Below are 27,201 nucleotides of genomic sequence, written 5' to 3' on the forward strand. Positions count from 1 at the left end.
CCCCCCCCGGCACCGACCACCGTCCTCCGCACGGCCGGCAGCCCGGCCCGGCCCGGCGCCCCCTTCCCTCCCTCCCTCCCCACCCTCCCTCCCTCCTTCCGCGGCGCCGGCCCGGCCCGGCCCGGCCCGGCCCGGCCCTGGCCTCGGCCCCGGCCTCGGCCCCGACTCCTGCGGCCGGGCCTAGCGCCGCCGCCCCCCTCCGCGCGCTGCCCTCGCCCGGCTGCGCCGCCCGCCGCTCCCTCCTCACGGCCCCGCCGAGCCAGCGACGAGCCGGCGCAACCCAACCCGCTGCCGCCGAAAACAAGCGCTGACTGACAGCAGCTGCCGCCAGTGGGAGAGCGCGGCGCGCCGGGGGGCGGGGCCAAGACGGCGGGGCGGGGCGCGGCGGCCAACCGGAGCGCGAGTTTGGTTGGCCGGTGGCGGGGGCGGGCCCTCGGACGCGCGTTCCCAGAGCGGGGCGGGGCCGCGGGGCATTGTGGGACGGTGGCGGAACGGGGCGCCCATGGCGGGGCGGGGGCGGCCAGGCCCTCGCCGCGGGGCCGTCAGGGCGGCGGTGGCCGGGCCCGCGGGCGTTGCGGCGCTTCCCGCGGGGCCCAGCCGCCCTCCGGGGGTGCCCTGAGTCGCCGGGCCTGGCCCTGCGCGGGGGAGGGCCCACCCCCGCCCTAGGCCCCGCAGACCCAGCCAGCCCGGCCTCCCTCCGCCGCCCACGGCTGCGGCAGTCCTCGATGCGGAGGAGGGAAAGCGAGGGGCAGGAGCGCCGGGCCGGCACCGCCGGGCTCTGGCCGTGGACCCCGGCTGTGTCCTCCCGGGGCAGGGCCAAGCAGGGACGCAGTCCCTCGGCTCAGTGCCCTGGGCACCGCCCGGGCCCTCCTTCGCTCCGTATCCCTCCGGACTGGGGGCTCACAGCTGTCTGTAACCCCGGTGCCCCGTTGCTTCCCACTAGGTCCCTGCTGCCGGCAGCTGGATGCATCATGCCCAAGCCAGAGCCGTGTCTCCATCCTTTTGCTGCCTTTATCTCTCTGAGCAGCCCCACCATGCCCAGCAGGAACCTGCCCCGAGCAGAAGACCTGACACCCAGGCTCCTCCTGCACACACACTGCTTGGGGCACCCGTGGCTGCACACCCATCGCCCTGCCCTGCCTTGCGCAGCTGCCTGGGACCCCCCAGCTCCACTCCTCCACCTGCAGAGTCAGTTTTCCCATCTCAGTTCATCACTTGCCCCTCCAAGAGAGGGGGGACAGCAGCTGGGGGGCAGGGGTGCGTGTCAAATCAGAGTGATCGAGTCCCATCCCTGTGTCCCTGACACCCCAGGACCAGTTTCCTTGGCTCAGGTGTTACCCACAGAGCAGCAAGCGCTGACAGGGACTGGGGACCCAGTGCCAGGGTGTCCCAGCCAGCCAGGTGCCCTCCCCACAGCCCTCCATACAGATAGACACAGAATCCTGGGAATTAAGAAGATTCTCTTTTTCCATGGCCAAACCTTGCAGCAGCTGATGCTGCAGCTCTCACCTTCCTTTCAGATGGATGCCAGGGCTCCAGCTGTTACAACCTGTTCCGGGATGGTCACGTATCCTGATTCAGCAGGGCCCCCTCCATCCCAGCCCCATGAATCTGTAAGCGCTTTAGTACATGCCCCTCATTTCCAATCTCTCCCCCTAGAAGGAGGGGAGTAGGCAAAGCAAGACCTCTGTATATTCCACGTGGCAAGGTAAACAGATGCACGCTTAACTTTCCAAAGGAGAAGTCTCCTCACCTTCCTCTCCCCCTGCTTGTCTCGGTTTCTCTTGCTCCATCTGCTGTTGTTTCTTTGTCTCACTTTCAACTTCCCCAACCCCTCAGTTTACCCAGTCGGTTTTTTGTTTGCCCTTTTTGCAGGTGCTTCTGCTGGTGTTTTGGAGTCCTTAGGGACACCCAGCTCCAGCACTGCCCATTCTGTCTTCCCACACCTCCAGGGCTGGGCTCCCTCACCTTTCCTAGTCTACTCCGCCTGGAGGTCTGCATGTAACCAGTCTTTTTGAAGGTCTAAAAAAAGCATGATAGAGCTGTTCCATACCCGTCTTCCTTATTACCTGCCTGGCTTGTGCCGTGGCTTGCCAATCCCTACCTCATGGCAGTCTGGCTGAGACAGAAACATGAAATACTCACAAAAAACAGGTTCTGTTTTCCACTTACGTTCCACCTGCTCCTCTTATACCTGTGCTATTCCCATGAGCTCTTGGCCTCAATTAAAAGAAGGTTGTAGCTTCCTCCCCACCCCCAGTGCTCTCTCCATAGTTTGGCCTTTCACAGCATTGATACTCACCTCCCATTCTTATGGTCTCTTACTTCCAGATGCCCCACAGCTGCGAGAGGACTGTTACTCCCTCATGGATCTCTGGTGAAGGAATCATTTTGTTTTGGCAGCCAAAAATTATTCTGCAGGCAGAGGTGCTCAGGACATCCAGAACTGAAGTCACAGTGGGCTGCTCAGCATGATCTTCTCTCCTTTGGAGCTCTATTAAGTTCCTGCAACACTGCTCTGACTTTAGACAAGTCACTTAACCTCTTTGCATGTCCTCAGGCTGTGAGTTTGAGATAGATACTGTGCCTCAGGAGCTGCTAAAGAATTACCTAGTTGAGGTTGCCAGGCTGCTTCGAACCACAAGGTGCTATAGGCTAGAGGCTGTTGTTTTGGTTACTTTCCCCTGGGCAGGATCAAAACCTAAAGGCCAGAAGATCCTGAAGGTACTTTCACAGCTTGCCAAAAGAAAAGGAGTAAGAAAATTTGCATCCATCCTCTGGACCACTTGCTTGGTTCCCGTGGGCAGACATCCGTTCTGATGAATCCTCATCAAACCGTCAATTTAAGAATGACAGAACTGCTAGAACTGCTTTTTTTTTTTTTTTTTTCGCCCCAGAAAGCTGATCCTGAACATGTCAGGCCACTTCATCGCAACTACCTCCATGTCCCACATTTGCAGCAGTTAATATTAATCACAAAGATGTTCCCCATTCATTTATAGAGAGGACGGTCCCAGCCCTTGGAAAGGCTGTGCATTCACCGCGCCCGTCAGGATGCAACACGTTTCAAAGTCCCATTACCTTTCTCCATTCTGGCCCCATTTCTCAGGTGCTTTTGAGTTCCAGATGCTCAAGAGCAGAGGGGAGCAGGGACATCCCAGCTGCAATTTGCTGCAGCTGCTTGATCAACAGTTTAATTGAGGAAAATGTTCACTGCTTAAAAAAAAAAAAAAAAAAGCAGCTTGCAACCAGAGGATGAGAACTGCTGCCATCTTAATGCAGGAACCAGGTGCTCTGGGCACAGGATGCTCAGTTCAGCTGCACACACACACACTCAGGCATATTCTGGAAGCCAAGCGCATGCCCCTTCCAGCACGTACTTTGCTGAATCAGGACCTTGATTACATCTTCTGTTTTGCGGTTATTTTGTAAGTTGAACAACCATTCCCTCCTGCTGTTGGAAAGAACTAGTTACTACAATTCACCTTTCGGACAAGCTTTCAGCAGCGGAGGTGGTGCAGGGTTATAGATTCCACCCCCCCCATGACTTTGGGGTGACATTTTCTGTCAGCTGGAAGTGCCCTGCTGCCGGCCAACATTTTATACCTTCTACCTGTTGGAAAAACTGCAGCGGGGAGGGGGGGTGGTGGTTCATTCCTCAGTGCCTCTCCAGGAACTGGCAATGGCAACCCCGCGGCGCTGAGCTATAGAATCTCATTTCCCACGTTAGGGGGTGTCCGGTGCGATGGCTCCCCCTCCCCGAGGAGCAGGATGGCAGGGCTGGGGGATCAGCAGCGGGCACTGGTGGCTGTCTCCGGGTGGTTTGGGGGAAAGGAGATCGCCTGGGAGCACTCAGCCAGATCAAAACGGAAGGGGGGACATGACCGGGGGGGCAGGAGGAGGAGGAGGAGGAGGAAGCGGAGAGACGATCTGCAGGAGATGAGGAAAGAGAAAGCAAAGACAGCCGCTGCTCCGCGCCCTGGTTCAGCGCCAGACCGAAGCGAAGCCCCTTCCCCTCCTCAGCCACCCCCCCGCAGGTCCCGGCGACCGCTGCCCTCCGCTGCCGCCCCTCGTATCCCCCGGGGCCGTGGCGCTGGGAGGGTTCCCGGTGCCGGGGCGGGGGGGCGGGCAGGGCCGGGCCCCGGTGCCGGTCTTGGTCGGGGCCGCGCTCGGCAGAGGGCAGCAGCGGAGCGGAGCGGGCGGCGCTCCCCGCCGGCCCCGGAACGCCATCGCGCCGGGATCCCCAGCTCCGCTCCCCCACACCTCCGTGAGACGGGGGGCAGCGGCCGGAGGTGGGGGGAAATCAAATCAGCCCGACCGAGCCCCATCCCTGTGTCCCGGCCAACCCAGGGCCCTTTTCCCTTGGGGCCGGCGTCACCTGCAGAGCGGCAAGCGCTGATGGGGACGGGGTGCCCTCCCTGCAGACCTCCAGAGCCCATACCCAGCTCGCCCCTTTCACAGACCCACCTTCCAGCCCCCCAGAGGAGCCTGATGAGCAGCCCCAGATCCATGCTGCGGGTCCGAGAGGTGAAACACCTTCTGAATTGCACAGCAGAGCTTTGGTACCTGCTGGGCCCTGTGCGAGGACGTAAGGCTGTGGTTAAAGGCGGGTGGAACAGGACAGGACACAACACTCTCCTCTCTGATCTGGGCTTCATGCTGCTCACCATTTTCCATGTTAAAAAAAAAAAAAACAACTTCACTTTAAAGTCCCTTCGAAGCATTTTGGTGGCCTCACACCTGCTCCCCTCCTTTTTCATCCCTTTCAAGGTTTCCTGCCCGAACCTGCAGCAGCAGCATTTCCCACACACCATCTTGGGAAGGGGTGGCATCAATTAGACACTGCCTGAGCTCCTGTCAGCGCTAATGAGTGGCCAGGACCACTGGGGTTACTGAAGTAGTCTCTGGAACAGAGTAAGGAGAAGAAATTGCAGCAGCCCCGGGAGCATCCCTCTGCAAGCAGCAGAGCTGTGCCACCAGGCACGCCAGCGACACAGGGACGGGCAGCCCAGCCACCAAACTGCCCGGCTAGGGCCATGCAGGCACCCCCTTGCCTGTGGCAACCTGCAGCTGCCTTAGAATCATAGAAGGTGTTGGGTCGGAAGGGACCTCTGAAGGCCATCCCGTCCAACCCCCTGCAGCGAGCAGGGACAGCTTGAACTAGATCAGGTCGCTCAGAGCCTCATCCAGCCTGGCCTTGAATGTCTCCAGGGATGGGGCCTCCACCCCCTCTCTGGGCAACCTGGGCCAGTGTCTCACCATCCTCCGTGTAAAGAACTTCCTCATGCCTGATCTAAACCTGCCCTGCTCTAGTTTAAACCATTGCCCCTCGCCCTATCGGTCCCAGCACCATCTCCAGTGCCGGGCACGGACCACCTCCGCCCAGACCCACTGGCCCCATCGCGGAGCCCTGGCGCCAGCCCGGCCTCCCACAGGAGGGCACCAGCAAGCCACAGCCCCGCAGAAGCGCTGCCGGCCTGTCTCCAGCCAGGCACAGCCCTCCAACACCTCCCAACCCAGGTGCTTCAGGTCAGGATCGGGCCCCTGCCATTCTTTAACCCCCCTCCTGGCCAGTGCACGGTCAGCAGTTCCCAGCACAGGCCAGCCCAGCTCTTAGAGCAAGGGAAAGGAAAGCAAGGTACCGTTCGATAACTGAAAGCACCTTTACACGAGTGAAATCGTGACAGTAGTGCTAACCTTGCATAAACTGGGATTCCACCCTCATCAGCTCCTTCAAGGCCAGGCTTTGAGCAACCTGGTCTGGTGGGAGGTGGCCCTGCCCAGGGCAGGGGGCTTGGAACTAGATGATCTTGAAGGTCCCTTCCAACCCAAACCATTCTGTGATCCTATGATTCCCCGTGCTGCGGGTCCCAGCCTGCAAATGCTGCCCAGGAGGCCACCTCTAAGGTGCGTAAGGTCTCTTCCTAAAGCCTGAGCACGCCAGGTGTTACCACTGCACAGCGGGTGTCAAACGTTTCAGCCTCCCCCAAATTATTTTTTACAAGCTTTTCAATTGCCTGTCACAGGAAAACGCCACAAGGAGACTTGAGTTCTCTGAAAAGAGGGGGAAAGGCACCCAGATCAAACACGCTGACAAACGCAGCCTGTGACAGCAATTGCTGGATTACGGTTTTTTAAACCGTATGTTTCGCATCTGGTTTGTCATGGCTGTTGTAGGTGGGCTCAACGCACGGTAAATCAGGATAACAAACCTACATTTACCGTGATCCTTTCATCCCCTAGGATCCCAAAGCACATCATTTAATTGCACTCAACCTGCACATAGATTTCATAAATAAAGGAATGATGAATTAGCACAGCTGCTGCAGCACTCACATGAGTTACTAAGACACAATCTCCTTGTGCAATCAATCCAGCCTCATGCTTCAGTGTTTTGTCATAAATTGAGGTCAGGAAGCAATGTTCTCCATACCTGGAATGCAGCGCCGCTAAACTAGCTGAGTACAGGAAGACACTTAAGGATGTAGTAATCTGTCTTCCCTGTGCAAATCTCAGAAATTGTTGCAAATATTCATTTGCCGGAGCTCCCTTGCAGTAGATAAGCGCTGATCCTGCACAGGGGCAGGAGGAATGTGATACGGAGGAGAGATTATCTGCCTCAGGTTAGGCAGGAGGAAAGCCTGGATGATCCCTTTGACCTTAAAATTGGTATCTCATTACTCCCTTTGTCCAGCAAGGGAAACAGAGAAGGAGAGAGGTGAGAGTCCTTGCCATGCCCATGACACACAGTGGGCTTGCTCTAGAAGACCTTCCTTTGCCCATTCCAGCCCCTCCTGAGAGCTGCCTCCATCAGGTTCAGACTCTGTTTCGTATGCAGAGGGATTCAAATCTAGAATCTAATGGGCCCAGGAGCCTCCTCATGGTCAGGGGGTCAGCGGATTCCCCTGCACCTCCCGACCGTGTTACAGCTTCAAACTTCCTGTTTATCTCCCACCAAACGCCTGAGACACCACCCGGAGCTAAGCCCTTCTCCAGAGCTTGATGCTGTCCCAGCCCTGGTCCAGGAGCCGGCAGTTTCGGGCATCCTTGCCATGTGCTTCCTCATCACGCCTCAGCTGCAAAATCCCTTCCCTGCTTCCTGCAAGGAGTGTGAACCGTTCCTTGCACTTCAGCTGGTAAAAACGATGATAATTACCCCTAATCAGTCTGCAGCAAAAACACAGGCCACAGCAGAAGCGGGGGGCAGCCACCATGAGGAATGGAACCCAATTATTCCAAGTCACTGATAAAACGGGATCAAAGAGGGTGGAAATGTTTTGCCAGCTGTAAAAAGCCTGTCTGGACCAAGGCTCTTCCTTGGAGAAAGGCCCTTTCTGCCTGGCTGGGACCCACGCACATCCACGGGGCAATTTCTCGTTTTTCTTCTTGGTATAGGCGGGGAATTTGGGCTGAAGTTCATTTTTGCCTCTGAGGGCAAGCAGCAAGACAGTTTCCCCAGGAAAAGAGCATAGTGATGTGGGGATACGGCGCAGAACAAGCGCTTTGCCTGCTGCCCCGGGCGGGAGGTGAGCTGCTGGGGCTCTGCTGTGTCCCGTCGTGAGCGCCTGGGTGTCATGGGGTGCTCGGTTCTGGGGGACGGAAGCAGTCGGGGCTGGGTGGTGACGGGGGCGAGGGGCAGCGCCGTGGAATGGCATCTGACGCGAGCGCCAAGGCCAAGCTCGCGGGGCGGGCAGTGCCGCGCTGACGGTGTTGGGTGAAAAGGGGGCAAAGTGGTTTTGGCAGAAGATAAACCCCCTTGCGTTCTAACACTCCTCACCCAGGTGGGAGGCCAGATGCGGCTGGGTTTAAATTCTGAGCGATGCCCAATTCAGCACGATCAGTCCCGTCGCATTTAATATGTATTAAACTGTTACGATTTGGATACACTAACAGTGGACTGCACCTTCAGTCTAGTCGTGCTCAGGAACTAGCACGGCCACTCTCGAGTCTTTGGTCGCGTTCAGTGAGAAACCGAAACGACCAGCTACTGAAACAGTGCAGTTTATTTAAACAACAGATATAGAGGTTCTTAGGATTGCCGGTGATAAATACACTGTCTGCAAAACACGCGCAAATGAAGATATTGTTAAGTATAAAAAACGCGCGACAAAGTTATAAACAATACAGCCTGGTTATAAATGTAGGATAGAGGTTCTCTGGAGAAATTTCTAAGTTCCTCGAGAAAACACTTGGTATAATCTTAGTCTTACCCAAAGGCGTCCCTATGCGGGGGAAGAAAGGCTCAGCCCGTCGGCTGGTCCCGGAATTCAGTGATGGAGTTCTCGACTTGTTCACGATGGTGTCTTCCCTGATATGCCCCCTCTCTCGGGCTATTTTTATACTATTTTTTTATCTTCAAAGTGGAGTTTGAGTGACTTTAGTCATAAATACTTTTATTATGATTGGTGTACCCAAGGAGGAGTGGTCGCACCTTGGGGGTGGGTAGTCGCTGGGATGGAGGTGTGTTTTGGTACGTTGTGATGAGCAAAGTTCGCACAAAGGACAGCATGTCATCAAAATTTGACGAAATGTTGGCTCGGGTAGCGTGTAGGCCGCTTATCCGTTCCGTAGTACCATCTCGTTCCCGTATCTGCTATTCGTCACAAGGGAAGGCCACGGAACAATCGCGTTCCGTTCCATCCCCCGTGTAGTTTCGCAAACAACCTTGTACAGGGAATGGCAGATGCTGCGTTCTCCGTGTGCCAGCTGCGGCTGTATTCTACCTCAGAAGCCTCTTGATTTTATGACTTTCCTTAATGTGTGAACAATGCTGTACTTTTGTATTCTTGGCTGATTTAGTAATTATTCCACGGATGGCTGTCGTGGGTCCTCCTCAGCTCCCCGCGAGCCCGCGCTTGCCCACGACCCCAGCCCTGGGTCACTGCCCTTGAAATTGGGGGAAGAGAGCGCCGGGCAGCACTGGGCTGCGACGTGTGGCTCAATATCTGTCCCTGACGGAGGCCGGCAGCAGACGGTTCAAAGGAAGATGTGAGAAATACGATAACGGAGAAGGAAGCGCGTGCCAGGGCACACGGATACAGCCCCGAGGGATGCAGCCACCCGACCCCACGGCCACAGCGCTGGCGTCACCACCGGTGTCACCACCGGTGTCGGCAGGATGTTTCCTACCCGGGCAGTCGTCCGCCTGCTGGGACGCGGGCAGAGCCTGAAGGCCCCGTGCCCAGCAGCCCGAGAGGCGGGCAAGATGGCTGCTGGCTGCGGCGGGGGCGGCGCTGCCATGCCGGCCGGTGGCGTGGGGGGACCCATCCTCCGGTGGGGCAGCCCCACGTCTCACTCCAGCCCTTGGAGGCAGCCGGGAGATTTGCGTGGCTGCTAACGGCGGCGGCCACGGGGAGAGAGTTGGGAGGTGGCGAGGGAGAGGAGGAAACAGCCTGTGTGTGAGGGAGAGACCGCAGAGACAGATTGCTTATAAATCACTCCCGGGCCTGCCAAGCCCTTGCCAGGCGTCTGCTAGATTGCGTTATGCTATCTGGAGAAAGTTTAATATAAAAAGCCAATAATCCCTGTGATAAGAGGGGCGATAAGGGACAGCGTGGCCTCAGGTCCCACAAGAGCTGGCCTGGACGTGACGGGGAGCCGGGGCCACGCTGGAGGTGCCGCAGGGACATCCCGGTCCCCAGGCCCCCATCTGCGAGAGCTGCCTCCAGCCGAGCAAACGGGGCGGCCGGCAGTGCTCCTGCCGCCGGCAGCCATGGCGTGGGGAGGCCCCGAGCGGCTGAAATGGGGCAGCTGGCAGTGCTCCTGCCACCTTCAGCCATGGCGTGGGGAGGCCCCGAGCGGCTGCACGGCAGCGGCTGCCGGGAGAGGGAAGGGGCAGGGGCGGGCGAGGGGCTTCAGGCAGCTCAGCGCTGTGGGAGCCTGGTGCCCAGTTGCCAGCCCCCACCTCCTCCAGCCTCTGCTCTGGCCCTCGGGGTGCTGCTGGGGTCCCGCAGGCCCCTGGCGTCCCCCCAGGGCCTGGCCTGAGTCACAGGTAGCGAGTCCGTGCATGGCCCATGGCAGCAGCGTGTGGGGAGGGAGAACGCCAGCCGTGCTGTGGGTGGCAGGGCCGCCTCATGGGATGTGGGGGAATGGCCCGCCGGCAACCCACCCGGGGACCCTGGCCACGACCCGCTCTGTGAAAATGCCTTCCAGTCCCAAGCACCTCCCCTTGTGCCCCGAGAGATGCTGCCCCTTCCCACACGCAGGCAGCTGCTGACGGCAGGGTGCAAGGGACCGCAGGAAAGAAAAACCTAAATGTAGTCCTGAGAGGCTGAAGGAAAACGCAGAATTAACCCCTGCAGCTTTAAAGCACTGGCAGCCGCGTGGTTCCACGTTAACGTCAGCGGCGAAACTTTGCCCCCGTGCCCGAGCCGCCGAGGGCAGGCGTGTGCCCGGCAGCAGCTCCTCTGCCCAGCCCCGGCCAGAGCCGGCCCCGCCGCCAGCGAGGACGCGCTGGGAAACAGGAGAGAAGCCTGTGAGCACCAGCAGCGTGGCACAGGGCTGGCTGTGGCTAATAGCCCATCACGAGCTACCATCCACTGTGCCTTATAAAATGCCTCACAGATGTCCGAATATGGGATGGCAGTGGGGGACGGCACTCTGCAAAGCTGCGCTTTACATCCTGGGGAGGGGGGACGCTGGGATTTGTTAGCAGCTGGTGTATGGATGGCAGCTGAAGTTTACCACGTTTGGTGGGTGTCAGCCCTGTTTCTACTGGAAACAGTCCACAGCACTCCAGCCACAACTGGGAAGCGAAGGAGGAGCCGCTGGCTGAACCTCCAGCGAGGTCCTGTCCGCGCCACGCTGAGGCGTGCGGTGCTCAGGGAAGCCCGAATTCCTCAGACTCGATCCTGCAAAGCACTTGTGTACGTGGTCAGCTTTAGGTGTTGGGATTCAAGAGCGGTCCCAAGGCAGGGGGGAAAGGAAAAATCCTTCCTTGTCTCAGGGCCTGAATTGCTGCTGTGCCTTTTTTATTTCTTCTTCTTTAATTCCAGGTGAAAGGGACAGTATTCTCCGGGTAAAAGCGGGATCTTAGAGCCTGCATTTCCATTGCAATGACAGCATGACTTTCACCTTGTGTCCAGAGCTTCAGAGAAGAAAGTGTCTGTACAGCCTCTCTCCTTGAACCAGTGCTGGAGTGGGATATAATATCTGAATAATTTACAAAGGCTCTTCATTAAATAGATTTATTTTTGGCAGCTTTGTTAGACTGCTCCTTTTAGGAACGAATAGGAAGTTGCTCTGGTCTCATTAGGACATCCCTGTACAAACCCTTCCTGCTGGGGCCGGGGACTGGGACAGCCTCTTGCTCCATTATCAATGCTAAATATAAACTCCTGGTCCCTGGGTAACCAGGCTCCAGCGCCAGTGGCCAGGCGACCTGGCGAGCGAGGATGTGGCTAGACGGGCATGTTGTGGGAAGTGGGAGCGATGGCAGGATCTTCCCTCCAGCCCCCGGGGGCAGGAGGCCATCATGGAGGCGTGGGAGAGGCCCGGCTCTGAGCAGGACACTGCTCCCGCTCTCCAGCCAGACGAGCCCACGGGCTTGAGCAAGCTCAGGACTCGGCCAAAGGCAAAGCTCGGCGTGGACACGGTGTGGTACAGCGTGAGGGCACACGGCCGGGGGCAGAAGCGAGCCCAACAGCATGCCACGAAATCTCCACGCGTACTTGCAGTGCCTTAAAGCAATGCTAAAGGTAGGCACAGCACCTCACTCCCTGGAAGGATGATGCCAACAACAGTGCCGGTGGAAGTGGCTCCTCCAGCCTCCATGTCCTGGTCACCCTGGCTGGAGATGCCTTTGCCATCCTCCCGCACCAGGTCCCTGCACAGTGTCAGGCCGTGGACTAAGCTCTCAACGTCAGCAGCCAAGTCCTCAGCTGCCCTCTGTGGCCCTTCCAAAGGGTGGTCTGGCTTCCCCAGGAGCAGACACACTCTCTGGAAACCCACCGGCAAGCTCAGCCTGACCCTGACCCAGCCCCAGGTGCGGCAAGAGCCCGGCACCCCTCGCTCCCAGCCGAGGTGTGGGGGGATCCGTCTGCTTCAGCTGCAGCTTTCCAACATCGCCGTAAAACCGCCTGGGAGCAGATAAAAGTTGGTTCTTGGGTCTTGAAGAGCTCCTACACCCGTGCTCCGAGCTGTCTTCCCGTGCTGGAAAAACCCTCATTTCCTGCTCCGGGCCTGGGGTGGGCGGTGGGAATTCCCTCCCCTCACCAGGGTGTGTTTAAGGCTGGCTCCTCCACGCGCTATTTGGCTGCCATGCCCAGGCCATATTCACCTCTGCTGGCACACGCACACCCGCTGCTTGGGCAAGGTTATAATTCCCCCTTCTTCAGACGTGGATCCATCGCCGGCTGCAGGCAGGCCCATTAAAGAGTCATTTACTAGGCACAAGCGAGTTTGTGTTCCCTTGGATTGGGATTTGCCAAGATTATACCATAAATTAGCGTGTTTCCTGGAAGAAAGTAAGCAGAAGAAAAAAAAAAAAGAAAAAAAAAAGATAAAATGGAACATTTTGTAGCCAACATAAAAGCCCATAAAAGGAACATTTCATTTCCCGCTTGGAAAGGAGCAACGGCGAGTTACTGCAAAGAGAGGGGAAGGCAGCGCACGGCAGTGGGAGCCGGGCTCCTGTGCTTTCACCCCAAACACGGCAAGACTGGGAGTGCAGGAGAGAGCCCACCACCCCCCATTTTGAAGACGTGATTCAGAGTACGGCATTTGCATGCTGCATATTTCTTCTGCACTTAATCACCTCTGTAGCAGATACCTAATTCGTGTAATGGAGCGGGAACAGTTACAGAATTACACAGACTCACAGGATGTCAGAGCTGGAAGGGACCTCTGGAGATCATCTCCTCCAACCCCCGGCCACAGCAGGGTCACCCACAGCAGGGGGCACAGGAACGCGTCCAGGCGGGGTTGGAATGTCTCCAGAGACGGAGACTCCCCCACCTCTCTGGGCAGCCTGTGCCAGGGCTCTGCCACCCTCACAGCAAAGAAGTTCCTCCTCGTCTTGAGATGGAACTTCCCATGGGCAAGTTTGTGCCCGTTACCCCTTGTCCTGTCCCCAGGCACCACTGAGAAGAGCCTGGCCCCATCCTCCTGACACCCCCCCTTTCGGTATTTATCAGCGTTGATAAGATCCCCCCTCAGGCGTCTTTTTTCCAGACTGAACAGCCCCAAATCCCTCAGCCTTTCCTCCTCAGAGAGGTGTTCCAGTGCCCTCAGCATCTTGGCAGCCCTTTGCTGTCCCCTCTCCAGCAGTTCCCTGTCCTTCTGGAACCGGGGAGCCCAGAACTGGACCCAGCGCTCCAGAGGGGGCCTCCCCAGGGCAGAGCAGAGGGGGAGGATGACCTCCCTCCACCTGCTGGCCGCGCTCTCTTGATGTCCCCCAGGATGCCATTGGCCCTCTTGGCCACAAGAACCCATTGCTGGCGCTACCTGCAAGGCCGGTCTGTTCTGTGCTGGGGGCCAGGGATGGTGAAGCTCTCGACGCAGGCACTGCGCATCCGAATCATCACATAGCTGAGGGCCAAACCCAAATCCCACTGTCCCTTTCTTTTCCCCCATGTGGCAGCAAGGTGACAAGCCTGGCAGGGAACACGACATGCTCCAGACTTGCTCCAATGCCTCCCACCGAAGGCAGAGCTCAGCAGAGAGGCAGGACCCAGCTTTGCGAGGGGACAGCAGTGACCCAGCTGGGTTACAAACCGCATCTTGCTGCCCTCGTGCAAAGCCCAAGCTACGGTGGCTTAGTTTCTCGATGTGTAAAAAGGGGACCGGGATGTCGACCAGTTTGGGGGGAGACGGTCTACCCTGTTTGCCAACCCTTATTCTGCAGGGACGCAAAGTCTGCCTGCACTATTAATAATCCTTGGCATGAAGCTGTCACAGTTTTCACTAATATGGAGATGTCGAAGTGAAAAAGCAACTGCACAATATGCAGGAGGTGTCACAATAACTCAGCTGCTATATTGTTCTCTTTAAAAATAAATACCACAACAGCCCAGCCCGCATTGCTGGAGTCATGACGTGTAGGGTTTTATTTTTAAGCAGAAAACGTACTGATTTTTTAAAGATAGACACAGAGCAGCATCTGAAATTGATGAAAGCTCCCTCGGCGCTCACACACGCCAGCCGTATTCCTGCCTCTTATTCTCCGACTGGCTTCCAAGGACCCGATCCCGCCTCAGCTCGGGCACGGCCGTGTGTGCGGCTTGCAAGAGGCCCCATGGCAACAAAGTACTTCCAGCACTAAAGTCTGCGGCTGAATTCCCAACCTCTCTGCTCTCCCCGGGGACGCAATCCATCCCCCCCGGACACCAACTGCGGGGTCTGCTCCTCAGGCAGCAGGTTTGGGACCCAAGTTGGCACCCCGAGCAGAATTTTCCATTGTCTGGAGATGGGAGGTTTCTCTGGGGCCAGTTGCAGGTGAATTCCCTGCCCTTCGCCTTCGCCTCCTGCTCAGCAAAGGCAGGGCTGAAATAAAGGAAAACAAAACCCCTGCGTAAACAAACCCGGTTCTCCCGCTTGGGGAAGGATGTGAAAATGAGCCGCATCTGATGGCGTTCCCTGCACGGCCAGCACGGTTCAGACCCCGCGGTGTCACACCAAGGTGTAAGAACCGGTAAGAAACTGGAGCGGTGGCTTCATTAACTGCAGAGCTTCCCCTTCCCCTCCGACACCTCTAATAAACACACACCCCGGGAGCCGCAGGAATTCTCTTTACCGGGCAGGCCGAGGCAGGGGAGCTGCGGGAGCCAGAAGCGGGCCCGGTGCTCTCCCGCCCCGCCGACCCCGGCCGGTCCCGGTGCGGGGCGCGGAGGGCCCCGCAGAGAGCGCCTGCCCGGCCCCCCCCCCGCGGCCGGCGTCCAGCCGGGGGTCCCGCCGCGGCCCCGGCGGCCAGGAGCGCTCGGGGGAAAGGGGCCCGACAGCCGGGCAGCCACGGGAGGGCCCCGGCCGGGGCTCAGGGAGGGGACGCCGGAGGGGGAAAGGCCCGTCCCGCCCCAGCCCCGTGGCCGGCGGGGGAGCCGGGCGGCCGCGTCAGACCCAGCCCGGGCCCTGCCGGGCTCCCGCGGCCCAGCCCCGCGCCGCCCGCAGCCCGCGGTCGGGCCCGGTCCGGTGCCCGCGGCCGGCGGCGCCGCGCGGCGGGGGCGGGGACCGGCGGGGGCGGGGGCGGCCGTGGGCCCGCCCGGCCCGGGGAGGCGGCGGCGGCAGGTGGTGCCGAGCAGCCGCAGGACGGAGCCGGAGCCGCAGCCGCCATTAGACAATAGGCGACGGCGGCGGGGCGGCGGGAGCGGCGCGGGGCGAGCGGCGCGGCCGGGGCGGGGCGGCCGCGGGGCCGGGGCGGCCGGGCCCGGCGCGGACAAAGGCGGCGGCGCGGGGAGCCGCGGCGGGCGCGGGAGCGGGCGGCGGCACCGGGCCGCTCCGTGCGGGGGCCGAGCCGCAGCCTGACATGATGTTTCCACAAAGCCGGCACTCGGTACGGCGCGGCCGGGGCCGGGGCCTGGGCCGGGGCGGCGGGGCCGCGGGGCGGGGCCGGGCACCGGGGGGCGGCGGGGGCCGGGGCCGGCCCGGCGCGGGGGCGCGGCGCGGGGACCGCCCGGCCTCCCTGCGGCGGCCCCGGCGGGTCCGCGGTGACCGGGCGCCTCCCGCCGCCGGCAGCGAGGGGGCGGCGGTCTCCCCGCCCCGCAGCCCCTGCCGGGCCCCGCCACGGCGGTGCCGGGGGGGGCGGCGGTGCCCGAGGAAGGTCCCGGGGGGCGGCGGCCCCGCGGATGACCTTGGGCGCGTCCCGGGCCCTCGGGGGGCCCCGGCGGTCCCCAGCGCCGCCCGTCCCCGCGGGGGGCTCAGCCCCGGGGCCGGGCGAGGCGTCCCGGCCCTGCCCGGTGCGGCGGGAGCAGGGTGGGCCGGGCCGGCCGCCGGCCCCGCACCCAGCGCTATCTCCTCTCGTCCCAGGGCTCCTCTCACCTGCCGCAGCAGCTGAAGTTCACGACCTCCGACTCCTGCGACCGCATCAAGGACGAGTTCCAGCTCCTGCAGGCCCAGTACCACAGGTAGGTGCTCCTGCAGCCCCCCCCGGGCTGGCGGGTGGCACCGCACGCAGGAATCGCTCCCATTCTTCCGCTTCGCTGCGCAGCCCGAACGGGAATGCCGAGGAGGGACCCGGTCAGGTGGCCTGGGTCACCTTTGGCTAGAGGAGGACCCAAGGCAGGGCGTTAGTCGTGTCCGCTTGGGAGCCCAGCGAGGAGAATGTGCATCTTCCCTCCCCAGCCAAGGTCTTTCCCGAGTGCTGCTGGGCCGGCACCGTGCAGAGCTCGCCAGGCCTCCCCTCTCTTGCTGGGAGTTTTCCTCGGTTTTTTTTTTCTCCCTGGCTGCCATTCTTGGACGGCGAATGCTGCAGGGAACGCTTAAATCCAAAAGCTTCCGCTTTTCTGTGGGTGTGTGTGGAAATACTTCTGCTGACCCGAAAGCTGGCTTGTGACGCTCTGTTGCTTTGTGTGCGTGTCTGAAATAAACGTGAAGCTCTTGGGTGAAATGGGCTGGGTGATGCCCTCTGCCCCGGCCCCGCAGGCTGCGAGGCGCCGGTTGTGGTTCGTGCCTTGGTGCCGTGCGGCCGCGACCTCCCCAGCTGCCTTCCCCACTGGGCGGCTGGGTCACAGGTTTGAGGTGGTGTCATTCTGGCCGAAAAACTGCTGGGAAATAGCTATTTCCTGGTGTCCGTGTGGGCAGTGCCAGCGAGACAGCAGGGGAGCCCAAGGAGCAGGCCTTCTGTGTCCCCCCCCACCCCACCCCCTTGGATTTAATCTGCTTGAGAAGAAGCAGGTTTTGTGTAGGTGAAGCTGTTTCTTGTTTGAAACATAAAACCGCAGCACATGCCGGCTGCAGTTGCTCGGCTGATGAGTTGGAGTCTCATAAAACGCTGGGAGCAGCAGCACTTCTCTGAAGGGTGTGAAGAACCTACGGGAGAGGAAAAAAAAATAAAAATCTTTTCTTCTGGAGGGATGTGCTGCACTTGGGCCTCCCCCTGCCATCCAGAAATGGATCTGGCTTCAGCGTCGAAGTTGTATCGCAGCATCTCTTGAGCGCTGCCGACAGACCCGTGCTTGAAGCCGTCCCCAGCTGCCAGTGACCAGTTGAGGGAAGACAAACCCCACCTTGGGCGGCCACCTCTGCTTCTGCCCAGCTTTCTGCTTCTGGCTGAAGGGATTTGCCGGGGGGAGGTCAGTGTCCAGCCGGTGGATAGCCTTGTGCCACTCTTCCCGAACACATGTTGGGGGGACTCCAGCTGGGAAGGTGGGAGCAGGCTCTGCTGCGGTGGCTGCTGTGCCAGCACAGCGTGACCTGGCTCCAGCCACCCTTTGGGGTCTGGACGGTGGTGTCCCCCAGCCTGGCCGGGACAGGGCCCTGCAGGAAGCAGCTGCTCCGTGGCGCTCAACTCTCTCACCTCTTTGTGCTTTTCTTACTGTTTTCTGGCTTTTCAGCTTGAAGTTGGAATGTGACAAACTAGCCAGTGAGAAATCGGAGATGCAGCGTCACTACGTCATGGTAAGGACCGTCCCCGGCAGCCGAGCGCGCGGGTGGGACGCCAGGGGCGAGCAGGTGCCTGCGCCGGGGTTTTGCTGGCAGGGAGCCTTAGCCCTGTGGAGAGGCAGGTCTCTCTGGGTGAGGCTGGCGCTGGCTTTTCTGAAAGCGGGGCTTTTTTTTTTTTTAATATTTTGTGTTGTCCGCATGTTGTGGGTTGTTGAAATGCGGGGAAGTAGCAGGGAATTGTCGGACACAGAAAACTGATGGCCCCAGTGTCTGACTGCTTGATGGGTGGTGATGGGGTCCTTGGCCTGGGCACGGACTGGCTGCTTGACCGTTCTCCCTGTGCCGTGGGGGAGGTCACAGCTCTCGTGTGCCCGAGAAGGAGCCGCAAGGTGCTGGTGTGCAGGCACCTGGGGAGCCTGGGGGAGTCATGGTCAGTGAAAGACAAAGCAGTCCCCTGAGAAGTCATGGAGCTGGGAAACCCCACAAGCCTGGTAGGAGCTGGAGACAGAAACCAGTCGCTGTGCGAGAGGTGAACCCTCTGCACCTTCTCTGAGCCCGGCAGCCTTGCACATCTCACCGGTGCGTGTGTCCCAGCACAAAGTGTGCAAATCCCTGGGCAGTGCCTGGGAAAGGCATGGGATGAGGTGCCACGTGTGGGCAGCAGGCTTAGCTGTAACTCTCCAAAGAGAAATCTGCCAAGGAAACAGCCATGTTCTGGTAGGCTGGGTGAGGGTTTGCCTGCCAGGTAATGCCTCTATCTTCCCACGTGTGGAAGAGCCGTTGGAGCAGAGGAGGGGGGATGCCTGGCAAGGCTGCGATCTGTTCCTTTCCTATCAAGGAGTTAACAGGAGGTTGTGATGCTGTCCGTAAAGATGAGCTGGTGCCTGCTTGCCAGCTGCTGCACTTGCCCTGGAAGGAAGAGATAAGGTGTAGAAATTAATACGGCGGCTCTTCAGAGCGGAGTTAGGGCTTTTAAAACCAGAAATAAGGGAGCTGGCCCCTCCATCCTCCTCTGCTGCCCGTGTGTCCAGGCTCCGAGGAGCTTGGCGTGCTTGGGGCTGGGGCCAAGGAGAAGAGCTCCCAGCTTTCCTTGTATATTAATGGGGAAGCCTGCCCCGTTCCCACCAATAAATGATTGCTTCCTGGGCCTCGCAACCTGCATGGAGACTTTCATCTCCAGGTGTGGCTGAGAGATATATATATATATATATTTCTTTTTTTCCCCCTTAATGCTGACAGTCACCAGAATTGATTCAGGTTTCCTGCGGCGGCAGAGGGGAAGGGCTGCTGCTCGTTGTGCAGCACTCGAGGCTTTGCAGGCGCAGCAGCTCCTGCCTCGTCTGCGTGGCTGAGCCGGAGTCGGCACAGAGTCGCTGTCGCTCCCCACCACAGCGAGTCGCGGGGAGCCAAGAGGAGGGTTTCTGTGAATGTGCAAAGCTGCTACAGCTGCTCCAATTTTTTGAATAAGTCACAATTAACAGCTTGGGGGTCGGGCTCCTGCTTCCTGCTTGGTCTTCAGAATGCAAAGGAGCCTCGGGAGCCAGCAGCGGTGTTAGAGCAGACTGAGATCATGGCGATACCAAGCTGGGCGCTTCTCAGACTTGCAGCGTCGGTACCAAAACGCCAGTGATCTTCTCCTTGAATTAAATGAGCGCAGATGTGGATTTCTCTTTTCCTTCGGAAGAATCAGGCTCACAGCCTGCAAGCCAAGGGAGGAGATTTCTAAAGTCTCAAACATCAGCCTTAAAACGGCTTCTTCCAGGGGTCAGGAATTAGCTTCTCCTGCCAATAGATTGCTCTGTTGCTGCCGTGTGGGGGTTTTCTGGGTGGGTTTGTGTGTGTGTGTGTGTTTTTTTTTCCACGTAGCTGCTTTCCAAACAGCTGTATCTATGTGCAGCTGGATGTGTTAGTTGCTAGATGAAGCCCAGTTGTGATCTTTTCCATTTGCTGCTGAAGCAGCCACGATATCGGCCAGGCAAAGCCTGTAAAGTCAGGCGGCTGCTCTTTTGGCTGTGGATTTGGAAGTCTGTGGAGCCCTTCCAGGTTGGAAGCAGCATCGCTCACCTTGATGCAGGCTGCCGAAAGGTGTCTGGGAGGGGTGTTGCGTGGGGCCCGGTTGGCAAGTTCCCGGGTCGCTGTCTGCAGCGGTGTGAGGCTGGAGCAGGGCGGGCAGGGCTCGGTGCTTCAGCCTTACACCTGGAGAGGGGCTTCTCTCCTTCCATCCTTGCCCAGCCTTTGTAGAAGACCTTGCTTGGAAAGCAGTAGTAGTTCCTGGCCCTGCTACATGGAGCCATTTTACCTGGTGGAGATTTGACTTACGATTTTTTTTGTTCTCTTCTCCCCCACTCTGCAGTATTACGAGATGTCCTACGGGCTGAATATTGAAATGCACAAACAGGTAGGGGGAAGGTATTTCCAAGGGCTCTCATTCCTGGGGAGGGTGGGTTGTCCGCTGTGCTTTGCCCTCTGTCACTTCAGTGGTATTTCAGGAACTAGAAATGCCATGAGCCTGTAAAATGTCAGAGTTGCCATTGAAATGCAGGGACCCCCCCCCACCCCACCGCTCGGGATCACAGTGCTGGACTGAGGGCTCCCGTCCCGGGCTGTGGGCACGCTCTGGTTCTCCCCAGAGCCCAAACGGGTATTTAAGCACCGGGCAGGCAGGGCCTGGAGCTGTGGCTCAGCGTCGGTCAGCAGACGCAGACCTGAGGTGGGGGGCAGGAGATGACCCTGGGTCCCTGCCACCCTCCCCCAGGCCCTGGGTGGGCTTCTGGCCCTGCCGCCTTCCCCGGTGCCCGGGGAGGCTTCTAGTGGTCACCCTGACATGGGAAACACCTTTGGCTCCCCCGGACTCTCGCTGCAGTCAGACCAGAGCACTTCTCTTGGGCTGTGGTTAGGTAACACGACCTTCTAAGAAAGCCACCTTGTGATGGAGACTGTGCTGCAGCCTGGATAAGTTTGTTCATTACCCTCACTGGTGGTTAAGTTGTTAATTATCCCCAGTGGCTAATTACCTGTGCTGTTAACAACATGAGCCTCCTCTGAGCCTGACTTTATCTGGCTCCACCTTCCAGTCACAAAGTCGTCTGTGTGTCGTGGCTCGGTTATAAGCCTCTTAGCGCAATTCTGCTCCCCACAAAGGTGCCTCCGATCCCATCACTCTCGTTGGGAAGCCCGTGAGACTGGCTTCCCTGGGGGAAAACCTGTGTCTTGGTAAAGGATCTGAGCCACGAATCCCTCACTGCTTTCCCATGAACTGTTTCCCAGCTTAGTCTGCTCCCCTTGGCCGCTTTTCATGTGCACCTAAACCCTTTGGCTCTGTATTTCTTTTGACTCCATTGGAAAGTGATTTGCAAAGGGCCGGTAGCTTTACTCTTTCCCAGGAGGAAAGCATTTATCACCCCCAAAATGTGCCACCTGCTTGTATGAGCCTCGTGAAGAAGCTGCAGTCCCTGAGGTCTCCCTGAATAGCCCCAATCCTGTGGCTCAGCCCTGTTTGGTGGGGGGGTGCTGGCGCTTGCCTTTGGGGAGGGGGACTCCGAGGAGGATGAGGATGGGGTCTCAGCGGAGACAAAAGACTTGCTCTTTGGAGTCAGCAGCATTAACTCATTTGGGGACGAGGTGACCCCCCCGTGGCACCAGGGCGCTGGGACTTGGGCCCTGCCTGGGGACGGGGGGCACGCGGGGCAGCCGCGAGCTGCCTGATGCCTTTTCCTCTCTGTTCTTCCCACCTTCTAGGCTGAAATCGTCAAGAGGCTAAACGGGATTTGTGCGCAGGTTCTGCCCTACCTTTCGCAAGAGGTGAGTCCCCAGCTTGGCCCCGGGGGCGCAGGGGCAGCCCTCCCGCGGGGGGCAGCTCCTCGCCCCCGCTCTGGGGGAGACCTCGTCGCTCGCTCTCTGCCCCTGCACCGGGACGAGCCCTTCAAGACAGGTTTTGGCCGGAGGCTTTCGAGCAGCCCCCCCCCGGCCCCGGGCGCTGTGCGATGGTGAATGTGCCCGGCCGTCCCCTTTGTTGGTGGCTGCGGACAAAGATGGGCTCTGTTGTGTCCTGCCCGTGATTCCTGAGTCATCGGCCACTTCTGCACCAGCGGTGGGAGCTCTGGGTGGCTAATTGGGAGAGGGCGGGTGTGTTTAAAAAAAAAAAATACCTCCATATGGCTCCTCCTTGAGATCTGGTTCCTCTGCCTCATTAATTAATGCAGCTGATGGGCTCCTCCCACTCCCTTGAGAAATTAATTGGGAGGGCTTGGGAGTTGCTGCCTGAGGCGAGAGGAAGATGAAGCACCTCTAGGGTGGTAGCCGTCCGTCTCCCCCCACCACCCCGCCGAGGCCAAGCTCCGCGGCCGTTGCCGTGGCTGGGTTTTGGTCAGGACCGGCTGCGGGTGGAGGCTGTTTCTGGGTCGGGGGTGGGGGGGTTAGCCGTGGGGCTGGGGCACGGGCTGTGCTTTTCCCACCCACCTGTTTTCGGGGAAAGACAAAGTGGCTCGCTGATCAGATCAGAGCTGCCTAATAACTAAGCCACCACTAAACCTTTTGCATCTTAATGCAACCCCTTCCCCCTCCCCAACCCTGTCCTGCTGCCAAGATAGAAAGAAAAATCCACTTGCGACAGGCCCGGTGTTCCGAGACCTTGTGCTCTCAGAGGAGCAAGTACAGTTGTCCTTTATTTTTTTTTTTAAAGTACGTGATACAGCTGTTATTCCTGCCTGTGTTTGGCGCAGCTGTGCTGGGCTCTTCCACAGCAGCATCTTCCAGCTGCTGGGATGTGTCCCAAGGAGTGGGGAACTCCCCACGCAAGGGCTACGAAGGTGATGAGGGCACTGGAGCATCTCTCTGATGAGGAAAGGCTGAGGGATTTGGGGCTCTTCAGGCTGGAAAAAAGAAGACTGAGGGGGATCTTATCAAGGCTTAGAAATACTGAAAGGGGGGGTGTCAGGAGGATGGGGCCAGGCTCTTCTCAGTGGTGCCCGGGGACAGGACAAGGGGTAACGGGCACAAACTTGCCCATGGGAAGTTCCATCTCAACACGAGGAGGAACTTCTTTGCTGTGAGGGTGGCAGAGCCCTGGCACAGGCTGCCCAGAGAGGTGGGGGAGTCTCCGTCTCTGGAGATATTCCAACCCCGCCTGGACGCGTTCCTGTGCCCCCTGCTGTGGGTGACCCTGCTGTGGCCGGGGGTTGGAGGAGATGATCTCCAGAGGTCCCTTCCAACCCCGACGTTCTGTGAATCAGTGAAGAGCTTCTGATTTTAGGGCTTGTTTTGTTTGTTGGGGGCGGGGGGGTGTCTCATTTCCTGTCAGGTCTGGGTTGGAGAGGCCGGGAGAGAGGCATTGCCCACCTTAGAGCCCTTCTGGGCAAGGATCGCTGGGCCTGGGCAGAGCGGGACAAGGATGGGGGCAAGAGGGGACCTGCTGAACCCTGTGGCGAGGAACTGGAATGAGACAAGATGCCTCCTTCCCCGCTACCGCGGGCCTCGCTGCTGTAAGGTGGCTGCCACGGATGAAGTGGGTGCAGATGTGTCCAGCTGTGGGGTTAACCAGCCTGTGCCCTGACATCTGGGTGCTAGCAGCTGAGATAACGCATGCACGTGTGTGTGTCAGGCCCAACAGGGCTGGGTCCCGGCTCTCCTTCCCTGCGGTACTTGGGAATGACCCTGAATTCCTCTGTTCTCCCCACACCAGCATCAGCAGCAAGTCCTGGGAGCCATCGAACGAGCCAAGCAGGTCACGGCGCCAGAACTGAACTCCATCATCCGTGTACGTGATGCATGTTTAGTTTGGGTTCGGAGGGACGGGAATCTGCGCCTTTTGGCCTTCGGGACGGAGTCGGGCAGGGCAGTGGGGACCTGGGGACGTGCCCCGTGTGCGGGGAGCAGCTGCTCCACCCGCGGTGCTGCAGCCCCCCAGGAGGCTGGTTTTGGCCGCGGTTGTTGTGAGGTGGGCAGGGGTTTGCGGGGGAGCAGGGATTCCCGCTCTGGCCCGGCAGCGTGCGAGGAAGAGGAGCTTTGGTTTGGAGCAGGAATCGCAGCAGCTCCTTGACGTGAAAACACCATCTGTTCTTGGTCAAGGTCGGGGGGGCTTTAACTGCATCCTTGGAGCACTCCGGGGCCTGAGGCCAGATGTCCTGGGGGCTGCGTGTCGTGCTGGGGACACGCTGTTGGGTTTCTCTTGAGGCTGTCACAGTCCAAGGACTCTAGAATACCTTTCTTTTTCTTTTTTTTTTTTTTTCCTTTTCTTCCCCTCCTCTGAGCCTGCTGTGCTCTCCAGGACCCTGAGGTCCCTGGTTTAAGCTTGGCGGCTGGCACAGCCTGCGTAGCCCAGGCCCTTGAGTTGGGGTCCAAGCGCACTCCAAATGACAATATCCCTCTCCTGTCTCTCCGTCCGTCCCTCGTTCCCTACAGCAGCAGCTTCAAGCTCACCAGCTGTCGCAGCTCCAAGCCCTCGCTCTGCCTCTGACTCCGCTCCCCGTGGGCCTCCAGCCCCCGTCCCTCCCCGCTGTCAGCGCCGGCACCGGGCTCCTCTCGCTCTCGGCCTTGGGCTCCCAGGCTCACCTCTCCAAGGAGGACAAGAACGGCCATGACGGGGACGCCCACCAAGACGACGACGGGGAAAAATCGGATTAGAGTGAATGGGGGGCCGGGGGGAGGGAGCTGTCTGGGGGGGAAGGGTTGGGGGTGGGGGGTGGGAGGGGGGGGCGGGTTAATGCAAGATGCAGTATCTCTCTCTCTAGTTGCTGCGCAGCAGAATCGCGGGGGCTTGTGTTTGGTGGCGGCTTGCCAGGCCTGTTCCCACGGGCAGCAGTGCCTGGGGGATGCCCCCGCCGCCATCCCAGCGGACGGGCTGCTCCGCAGCAATGCAAGCGCCATAGCAGTAACCGTGTGGCCGATCGCGCTCTCCCCGTGCCCAGCCTGGCTTCCCCGTCCCCGCTCCCGCTCCGTCACAGAGCCGAGCCAGAGCCTGGCTTGGGCCGCTCTGGGGCCGCTTGCCCCCCGGCTGTCCCAGCTCCTCGGTGCCACGTGGCTCTCCGCCGCTCCCCCCTTGGTATTTAAAGATGCCCCTTGATCCTAACGGTTTCTGCACAACTCCCTGCTGGGATCCCTGCCCCGAAACCATCTCCTCCCTCCCCAAGCGCTCTTGATCTCGTCGCATCGCCCCGTCCCTGTCCCCATCGTCCCCGCGCCCCTCCTGCACTAATACCAGGCCGGCACCTTGCTGTTCTGCATGTATCTGTTCTTAACCGGTCCCGCGGCACCGCGGCAGTACGTCGCGCTCCGGCTGCCGGGGTTTCTCCTCGGCTGCTCCTTGGTCTCGGGCTGGAGGGGGAGCATCCGCCATCCGCTCCCCTTCGGCACAGCACCCGGCTTCGGGGGGCTCGGGCGGCCGGGCAGAGGGGCAGGCAGACCGAGAGCCTTTCCTGGTCCTCCCCTCCCTGCGCCCCCGCCCCTGTGTAGAGGATACAGCAGCTTTCTCTGTTCTTATCTCCGTGCGCTAGCGTGTCTTCTAAAAAAACGAAAATGGAACAAAAAAAAAAAAAAAAAAGAATAAAATTAAATAATAATCTGGTGTTTGTATATAGTCCTTTAGAAAGATCTTGTTTTGCTTTTTGTGTTTAATCACTTGACCTATAATAAGAGGAACTGAAAATGCTGTATCAAGGACGTACAAGCTGTGCCTTTCAAATAAAGAAATAAGAAGGTTGGTTAAAACCATGACTTGCTGCCTGCTTTCTTGCCGCTTTTGGGTTGACTTTAAAACGCGTCCTTCCCGCTTCTCCTGCCCCAGATAGGGGAGTCGGTGGGGGAGAAGAGGTAGCTTCGCTGGCCACCCTTGGACTCTGCCTCAGTTTCCCCACGTACTGTCACAGCTCCCAGCAGAGCTGCCATCTCTCCTCAGGCCAGTTTCTGCCTCACTGGTGCCATGTGCTGCCCTCCCTGGGGGAGCCCCCTCTCCCTGGGGGCTTCTCTGAGCCAGGAGAAGGGGGGCGTTAACATCGACACCTTCGGTTCTGGCTTCTCTCCTGCTCTTGCCTCCACAGCTGCTGGCAGAATGAGGACTGTCGTTGTTGCCTCCATCCCTGTCGGGGACGCCATCCCTCCCACGGGGATCGTTGCGGAGCCGCGTGCCCACGCCGGAGCTTTGGCTGGCGTCTGCTGGAGCCGGGGCAAGGCGGATGCTTGGGTAAAGACGGAACAAAGCGGAGCGCAAGGCGAAAGCGGGCGGCGGCGAAAGGGACCTGGGAGTTCTCCGGATGAAAGGCAAGGAGGGCTGGAGCGAAGTGCCACCGAGGGCTCTTGGCTCCGCTGGAGCAACGTGGTTCGGTAGCGCATGGGAATGGTCCCTGGGGGCTGCCGCAGGCCTGCTCCGCTCGTGCATAATTCATTTTTCCTGTGGGTGCAGAGGATGAGCCGCTTCTGTGGCACTCGGCCCCTCTGGAAAATCTGGCCTGTGTTGCCCCGGGGCTGAGATTGCTGTAATGGAATTGGCTCTCGATAATTAGAGCTGTCCTCTGCCTTCAGAGCCTGCTCTGCCCTGATAACATCTTCCCCTCTGTATCTCCCAGGCCAGCTGGAGTGGGAAAATTTCCTTCCCCTGGGAAGGAAGCTGTGTCGGGGGGGCGGGGGGGGTGTCTTGCACCCCCCTGCCTGCCCACCGAGGTCAGAGGACTGTGGTGGCACAGATGGGGGACCCTGGCGAAAGCCACAAGGGGAGCAGCGGCCACTGTGCCTCTGTCCTGATGGCGCTGGGCAGAGACCAGGCCAAATTCCCGAGGGTGGGATTTGCTGGGATTTGCTGAACTGGCTCTGGACCGGGACAGGGTCTGGCTGCCGAGTGGTGGCACGTGGGGCTGGGGCCGTGTCTGCTGCGGGGAGGCTGCGTGAGTGCCTGCCGGGGCTGCAGCTCTGCTCGGCCCCTTCCCCGCCGCCGCCTCCGACGGGCTCCTTCTGGTGCGGAACGTCCCGTTGCAAAGAGGGGATGGAGGTTCCGCTGCGCAGCTCGGTCCCACGGTAGCACCGGCCAGGCTTGGCACAGCCGTGCCGCGGCCCCGGAGCCGGTGGCAGCGTGAGGGCTTGGCAATGCCCCCGTTATCTGCCCGAGCCACCCGGCCAGTGTGAACCGGGGGCGGCTGATCCCCGGCACGGGGTTGCAAGGGAGCGGGAGAGTCTGCGGAGGACCGCGGCTCCCGTGGTGGTCTTTGAGCCGCAGCTGGTGGCCGGGACTCTGCAGGGCCGCCCAGGGGGTCTCAGCCCTGTCCCCTTCCAAACTGGCCGCCCCATGCAGGGCCCGACGCAGCCGTCACCGCCGGTTGCTCGGCCGCCGCGGGTGAATGACGAGCACGGAGCCCGTGGCGAGAGCGGGGCTGCTGCGTGGCAGGGGCTGGCCTGACCTCGGAGCCTTTGGGGGTCCGGAGCACCGGGCAGACAGGACCAGCGCCGTTCCCCCCGCCATCCCCCCGCCACGCTGCACAGGGATCCCGGTCAGGAGCCGGCTGAGATGCCGCCGGGAGCTGCAGCCTGACCCCGCGGCTGCTCCGAGGCCTCGCTGGCGCTGAGCGAGCAGGTTTCCGATGCGAAAGGCCAAGGCAGCTCCGGGCGAGGGGCTGCTGCGCTGCGGCGGTTGCTCAAACCATCTCTGCTCTGGAAGTGCTGCTGAAAACCCCCCCGGGAGCGTGC

General features: G+C 59.8%; 1 protein-coding gene across 2 annotated transcripts; it reads left to right on the forward strand.

Annotated features, from left to right (window-relative positions):
* Positions 1-15,310: 15,310 nt before the first annotated feature.
* Positions 15,311-25,242, forward strand: TLE5 (TLE family member 5, transcriptional modulator). 2 transcript variants are annotated; one of them, XM_074565336.1, is made up of 7 exons: positions 15,311-15,484; positions 15,958-16,055; positions 17,484-17,547; positions 19,886-19,930; positions 21,271-21,333; positions 23,213-23,287; positions 23,932-25,242. In XM_074565336.1, exons 1-7 carry the CDS (start codon positions 15,458-15,460, stop codon positions 24,151-24,153), a joined length of 594 nt encoding a protein of 197 aa, XP_074421437.1. In that variant the 5' UTR covers positions 15,311-15,457; the 3' UTR covers positions 24,154-25,242. The 2 variants fall into 2 exon arrangements, with proteins under 2 accessions (XP_074421437.1, XP_074421436.1); XM_074565335.1 differs by having other exon boundaries at positions 15,314-15,484; positions 23,935-25,242.
* Positions 25,243-27,201: the final 1,959 nt, after the last annotated feature.

The sequence above is a fragment of the Larus michahellis genome, chromosome 23 (genome assembly GCF_964199755.1).
Source record: "Larus michahellis chromosome 23, bLarMic1.1, whole genome shotgun sequence".
In the NCBI taxonomy this organism is placed as follows: domain Eukaryota; kingdom Metazoa; phylum Chordata; class Aves; order Charadriiformes; family Laridae; genus Larus; species Larus michahellis.

Excerpts from the sequence above, each read along its gene's own strand:
- TLE5 (XM_074565336.1), top strand. The coding sequence starts at position 15,458 with ATGATGTTTCCACAAAGCCGGCACTCG. Across the intron at positions 15,485-15,957 it reads TTCCACAAAGCCGGCACTCG|GGCTCCTCTCACCTGCCGCA; the intron begins GTACGGCGCGGC and ends CTCTCGTCCCAG. Across the intron at positions 19,931-21,270 it reads ATATTGAAATGCACAAACAG|GCTGAAATCGTCAAGAGGCT; the intron begins GTAGGGGGAAGG and ends CCCACCTTCTAG.